The following is a 7,314-nucleotide window of genomic DNA, read 5'->3' on the forward strand; positions in this document are numbered from 1 at the left end:
TTGTCCGTAGAACTCTGAGACAGGATTGTGCTGAGCTACAGATCTGGGGAAGGATACCAAAACATTTCTGCAGCATTGAAGGTCTCCAAGAACTGTGTCCTCCATCACTCTTAAAATTGAAGAAATTTGGAACCACCAAAACCTAGAGCTGGCCGCATGGCCAAACTGAGCAATCGGGGGAGATGGGCCTTGGTCAGGGAGGTGACCAAGAACCCAAATTATCGCTCTGACAGAGCTCAAGAGTTCCTCTGTGGAGATGGGAGAACCTTCCAGAAGGACAACCATCTCTGCAGCACTGCACCAATCAGGCCTTTATGGTAGAGTGGCCAGACAGAAGCCACTCCTCAGTAAAAGGCACGACAGCTCACTTGGAGTTTGCCAAAAGGCACCTAAAGGATTCTCAGACCATGAGAAAGAAGATTCTCTGGTCTGATGAAATCAAGGTTAAATGCCAAGCATCACGTCTGGAGGAAACCTGGCACCATCCTTACGGTGAAGCATGGTGGTGGCAGCATCATGCTGTGGGGATGTTATTCAGCTGCAGGGACTGGGAGACTTGTCAGGATCGAGGGAAAGATGAACGAAGCAAAGTACATAGAGATCCTTGATAAAAACCTGTTCCAGAGCGCTCCAGACTCAGGCTAAGGATCACCTTCCAACAGGACAATGACCCTAAGCACACAGCCAAGACAACACAGGAGTGGCTTCGGGACAGGATATCCTTGAGTGGCCCATGCAGAGCCCGAACTTGAACCCGATCTCTGGACAGACCTGAAAATAGTTGTGCAGCAAAGCTCCCCATCCAACCTGACAGAGCTTGAGAGGATCTGAAGAGAAGAATGGGAGAAACTCCCCAAATACAGGTGTGCCAAGCTTGTAGCGTCATACCCGAGAAGACTTGAGGCTGTAATCACTGCCAATGTTGCTTCAACAAAGTACTGAGTAAAGGTTCTGAATACTTCTGTAAATGTGATTTCCTTTTTTTTCTTTACCTGTTTTTGCTTTGTCATTATGGGGTATTGTGTGTAGATTGATGAAGAAAAAAAACTATTTAATACATTTTAGAATAAGGCTGTAATGTAACAATGTTGAAAAAGTCAAGGGGTCTGAATACTTTCGGAATGCTCAGTACATGGGTAAAAAATTTAATCTACCCACTTTTTCTCCCCTTATTCACTTTTTCCAATCTCTCACCTTTGACTCTAGCCTTGTTTCTTGGCTGATGAGAGTTCTGAATGGGGGATGTGGTGGGAGGCTACTTGGGGGAGGGGTGAAGGTGTTCGGGGAAGTGTGCAATGAACTATTTGAGAGGCAGAACGGTGAGTAATTGGCCAGGCTTGTGAGAACCAGTGGCGGGGGCCATCTGTGGTTAAATCTGAACGCTTTGCCACATTCTTCCATGTGTTTTCCTATCAGTGATCTAACACCCTCATCTCTCCTACACACCCAAGCCCACCCCCCTGGGTGCCTATTGCACATTCCATCATCACTGTCAATAGCAGAGAGAAAGAAAGATTAAACCCATGATAAACCGATAGGCAATCCCAGAGGAGTGTTAGCCTATAAAACTGCCAGGATGGCAGAAAACTGGAATAGGGGTGATGCCCAAATGACTTATTCGCACCTAATCCTAACTTGGGATCTGCGCACTGAATTTGGGACTTATAAGAACCATGTGTTGATATCAATAATAGATGTGTGCAAAATTTGATCGCAAATTAGGATTTTGCCCTTTGGAGTCTAGACTTTGAATTGGTCCTCCTCCTCACCAATTACTACTCTGAGGTTGTTGTCTTTAAATGTGCCTATAACCTCAGGTTGTATAGGATACACGAGACAAAGAGCTAAAATATACATCAACAAAATATGCTCAAATTAGCAAAAATGTTTTTTTTTTACTGTAAAAGTATCTTGTTTGATACTGTAAATGGGTAATGTTGTGAAAAAAAGGAACAAAAAGGTCCATGAAATTGAGTTCATGAAATGTCCTAAATACATGTCCTTTCAATGTTTGACATATTTTGAATTTGTATTTTAGTTATGGCATTTGTACTCAAGCCTCTGATAATTATATTTAGTTTGCACAGATCAAGTTTAGGTAGGTATCATTTGAAAGAAATCATGTGCTCAGAAATAATATGACTTGTATTTAAATGTTGATAATGCTTTACTTTTATTAATTCTGGAGAAAAAAAATACCGTTTTTATTTCTATACATTTTTATATTGACTTGTACATTGTGGTATATGGTATAATTCTGCCAAGCTGACCCTGTCAAAAGACAAATCTCTTCGGCAAAATATGTTGGTGAGAAAAAAAGTCAAATGTATTACGCTTTTCTGGCATATTATATGAATAATACCCCCACATTTGTTTTTATATACGATAGCCATTTGAAATGTAAGCTAAATATTCTTCATTTATGCAATATGCAAGTGAATACATCGGTCTTGTCATCTTATCTTCAGTTGTTTATAACAAAACGGGGAATCTCACACTGGCTAAGTGGAAGTGTTAATATATTTGTTTGTCATAAAGGGGGAGTATTAGGCCATTTCAGACTAATGGCGGAGGCATTTCAACTGACAGTGGGGAGCCTTGTTCAAAAAGCTACAATTGACAAGTGTCATAGCACCCCCTAATGTTGCCAACAGTTGGTCTGATAGTTAAATAACATCTCTAGTCTCAGTTCCTCTTGATTACTTTTTCCAAGTTTCATGAGGAATTAAGTCATAGATTCCTTTATTTGCTTACATTAAATTCATCTCTATTTTTGCATTTACGCCTCAGATTTGGATTTGTCCACTTTGACAGTGTGTGCGTCTCCATCGCTCCTATGACAGGTAGCCTAGTGGTTAGAGCGTTGGGCCAGTAACCGAATGGTTGCTGGATTGAATCCCCAAGCTGACAAGGTAAAAATCTGCCGTTCTGCCCCTGAGCAAGGCAGTTAACCCACTGTTCCCCAGGTGCTGAAGACGTGGATATCGATTATGGCAGCCCCCAGCACCTCTATGATTCAGAGGGGTTGGGTTAAATGTGGAAGACACATTTCAGTTGAATGCATTCAGTTGTACAACTAGGTATCCCCTTTCCACTTACATTCAATTCTAAATGAAGGAATTAATGAGTTCTTGCAGGAAGGTCTTTGTTGTTCACAGAAAGTACTTTGTCCTTTAAAAACTCTTATTAGCCTACATTTTTGCTATGTGAGTAGTAATGACTGTTTGTCTCTACACAGGGAGCTGGAGACAGTTTCATTGGTGCCCTGGCCTTCTACATGGCTCACTTCCCTACAATGTCCCTGGAAGAGATGGCCAGGAGAGCCAATCAGGTGGCAGGAGTGAGTGTACAGACAATTGGGACACAGGCGTCTTATCCCTCTAAAAAGGACCTACCCACAGACCTTTTCTAGAGAAGACAGCAACTTGCACGCTAAATGGACACTGTGAGCCTGAACTATCTAAAACACTGTGCCAAGTACTGTATCAAGTAATTAAACGACTATGTAAATAACTTAATGGTGACCATTGTACTTTATTAATCTGCCATACCAGTATTGTCATATACTTTTTTATTTTTTATTCCAATGTGTCGAATGAGATTTAAATACTTTTAATACATTTTGTTTCATACTAATGTTCCCCAAACTCATCATTGAAACAATTTCACTCACTGTTTTTCATAAGCTTTGACAAAATCAACAAATGTCAAACACATTTAAGAGGGAAAATACAACTTGAATCATTTCAATTTTATTCTGACCGACAATGAGGATACAAATAATTTACATGTCAGAAAAACTAGTGAAAAAGTTAACACCAAACCCAGACTAGTTTGTCTAGACAAAAAAAAGTATTCTGTACTGAATTACCATAATGTTGTAAAAGCTAATGATCCTTCAGCGTGAAACATAAGTGAACAGTTGTCCTTCTTTCATGTTTCCATTATTTCTTAATGGCAGATATGATACTCTTGCAGAACAAAGATTATAAATGCAATGTGCCTACGTTCGAGAAATAACATATAAGTGGACAAAAACATGAAACAAGCTACTTCTTACTTATTGAGGAATAATTGTCTCAATAGCTAGGTTTCCATCCAGTTGACAAGATATTCATGCAATTATTCTAAAATCTGCATACGAACAATATGCACATTTTCCCACCAGAGATGTTTCCATCAAATTGACTTGTTGCGGATAAAAGGCTGTGCGTGATGACGTAGTGCACATGAAAATATATTTTGCAGTTAAATTGCCATGTACCAAATAAAAAATACAAGTGAAATGTGTTTCCATCACATTTTCAAGTCTACTGAGGGTTTTGTCACAACAAATGTTGCGTTATATAGCAAACGTGCCCACTCTGGTCTTTGCATGTGTGCTCTAGCCAACAGCTCGCAGACAGTGTGGGTCGGCTACCTACAGGACATGATCTGATTGTTATGGATAAAATGGACATTATTAGTCAAACGGCAGCCGATCATCATGTTAACAGAATAAGACCCTCAATATGTATTGGAAAGGAGCATTAAGCTCATCACTGTGCACTTTTTCCACCCTGTGAAGTTCACAATTTATTTAATCTGTAGCCAATTGCATGCTTTCTCAAGTCGTAGTGGGAGAACCACACAACATATGACTCCCAAGTTTACTATGATATGATGGTTATTATATCAATATTTGCGCATAAAGGGGTTTCCACTGCCACTTCTCACATAATTTAAATATTGATATAATAACCATCATATCGAAGTAAACTTGGGAGTCATGATATGTTGTGTGGTTCACCCACTACATGTATTCTGTCGTCGACCTTTGGAAAGTTTACTGACAAATTTGCTGGTTCCATCAGGCCTGTCGTGAAATTTCTATCCGACATGTACTTTACTCACAAAATGTTGGATGGAAACCTGGTTATTGATGTGAATGGGAGGTTGACACCGCTTGGTTCATCCCAAATGTTTACAATGAGTTGATGTGGTCCATGAATAGTCCAATAGGAACTTCTCGCGAATGACGGTCGACACATTTTAGACAATGTCAGTGAAATCATCTGATTATATGTTGGAGATTCAAAAGTCTTGTTCTTTGCCGTTCATGGTTAAATCGACCTGATCTTCTTCTTTTCGTGAAAGAGGACGTGTTTGTTTACTGCAAAGACAGAAATACAGTTCTGAAGTGGGTGCACAATGAACAGTGCAAAGTGTATGTTTATCAGGTAAGCATTGCAAATCAGTTAAAAGAATTGTGAGGGTATCATTTTCAAGCAGGGGCAAATGACTAGGCCTACAGTGTATGATTTGAATTATCTCAAACACAAATGTTACCTGATATAAGCTGAATATTAAATCACTCATTATAGACAGTAGGACAGCAAAATGCCCATATCGGTTCTTTGTGGACGATGATGTCATATGGCTCGTCTACGTTAAAGCCACACTTGCTGTGTCTGAATTTTTTTGTTAAAAAAAAACACTTGCGTCCCCTGTCCATGTTTCCTTAGGCTAATTCCTCTCAGCTCATTGGAGGAGGAGGTCCGAATGAGGACCAATGAGCTTTGAGAGAAACAAAGATGGCGAAAGCAAGGACTTGGCTGCAAGTAACGTTTACAGACACAGCCCTTGTGAGAGGCCAGTGTCCACTTGGCATCAGTGATAACTCCCTGAGAGCGAGTGTAATAGTTTGCTTCCAAACAATGTTAATCAGAGAGGGTTTGTAGTTTACCAAAAGGGTCATTTTTTCGCAGCACCAGTTTATCGCGTAGTCGGTTCCTCTTGGTGTTGAAGCAGTAACCTGTCCCAGCAGCACTCACCATTTGCACTAGGACAGTCCTGTAACAAAGGCAATGGTTACTTTGTGATAACATGTTATAGGCCACAATAATTATGAAAAATATATACTACATGCTCATTGCTATTCCTTGGGTCACTTTTATCAAAGAGCAGATTGAGGATAATATTACAGCAAACAGTTCAGAGAAAGACATCAAACCTAAATTCCAATTTCTACTGTATGAAGCTTTTACTAGGAAGTAGCTTAGCTGAGGGTATAATAAATGGTACATGGATAAGATATGGTAATAAAGTAGGACGTCTATACACAAATTATGAGGTGGAGAAGGAAATAATTTACTTACTTTGACTTGGCCTTGGCCACTTGTGTGTATAGAAGAGATCAGATAATGAAATCAGATTGGCAAGATCATAACTCCCTTAGGTAGGTAGCTAGCTAGCTTTCGGTTTAACTAACTAGTTAATTAGTAGAACACTTGCCATGGCTAGCTAGCTTAGCTTCTGATTGTGCAAGCTAACGATAGTCAACACGACATCTCCATCTATAAAACATTGTTTCAGAATGGAGCTAACTACTTAATCTAGCTAACGTTAGTTAACAAATGACATGCTGAGTTCAATGCTACTAGCCAGTGAATCATAGCTAGCTAAAATCGGCTAACCAAAGACATGCATAGAGCCAGCCAATTCTATATTTCGCCATACAACTTAGTGAAAAACTACAATATACTGCAAAGTATTCAATCATACTCACGATTTACAGCAGTGAGGAACATACTTAATAGAGTATTACAACAGCTAGTTAGTTTAGGGTAAGTCACATTGAAATACCAAAGCACAACTTCCGGGTTAATGCCGTTGTCATTCGGGTCATTAACCCTTTCATGCCCCTGAGCTATTTGTTTTTTCTGCACCTATTAAATAATTGGAGTATCTAATATTAGAAGCATATATATATATATATATATATATATATATATATATATATATATATTATTGTTAAATGGAAGAGATAAACCAGGTCTACTAGTTGTATTATTATGGGATTAAGAGCCACATCGTATTGCATCTAATTATTTGGCAACCAATTACATTCCAGCCAGCACCCGAAATAGCGCAAGAGCAAGGCTACAGTGATCAAAGAATGGCCCAATATGTTCATAACATACTCAATGAATGAGTACATCTTTTGTAACGTTGTATTTTGATCATGTGTTTTAGGTACACTTTTCTCATATAGATAGTCAAGTAGTAAAAATAAAAAATAATAACTTTCCAGTTTCAACGTAGTGCATGCACATCATTTCAACAGACACCATAACAGATGGGGAAAGATAAGTAAATCAACAAGGAAAACCTCAAAACACAAAAACAAATGAAAAGATTGTACCTAACAACCAGATAGACACCGGTTCAAGAGGGCAAGAACGATACCACACCGGCAAGCTGAAAACACATTCTCTAACCCTAGCCGTTCAGGAAATGAACAGGGATGTAACATTGTTGGATATAACCTATTGT

General features: G+C 39.2%; 2 protein-coding genes across 2 annotated transcripts in view; one reads left to right on the plus strand and one right to left on the minus strand.

Annotated features, from left to right (window-relative positions):
- rbks (ribokinase) overlaps positions 1–3,518 on the plus strand; it is a 67,640-nt gene extending 64,122 nt beyond the window's left edge. Inside the window, exon 9 of the mRNA XM_064954262.1 lies at positions 3,239–3,518. Within this exon, the coding sequence (XP_064810334.1) occupies positions 3,239–3,412 (174 nt within the window). The 3' untranslated portion in view covers positions 3,413–3,518. The remainder of the gene's footprint in view (positions 1–3,238) is intronic.
- Positions 3,519–3,736: 218 nt separating this feature from the next.
- Positions 3,737–6,658, minus strand: mrpl33 (mitochondrial ribosomal protein L33). The gene is made up of 4 exons (XM_064954263.1): positions 6,548–6,658; positions 6,138–6,156; positions 5,726–5,832; positions 3,737–5,152 (listed from the first exon to the last, which is right to left on the minus strand). Exons 1-4 carry the CDS (start codon positions 6,567–6,569, stop codon positions 5,103–5,105), a joined length of 198 nt encoding a protein of 65 aa, XP_064810335.1. The 5' UTR covers positions 6,570–6,658; the 3' UTR covers positions 3,737–5,102.
- Positions 6,659–7,314: the final 656 nt, after the last annotated feature.

This window comes from Oncorhynchus masou, chromosome 32, assembly GCF_036934945.1.
Source record: "Oncorhynchus masou masou isolate Uvic2021 chromosome 32, UVic_Omas_1.1, whole genome shotgun sequence".
Lineage (NCBI taxonomy): Eukaryota > Metazoa > Chordata > Actinopteri > Salmoniformes > Salmonidae > Oncorhynchus > Oncorhynchus masou.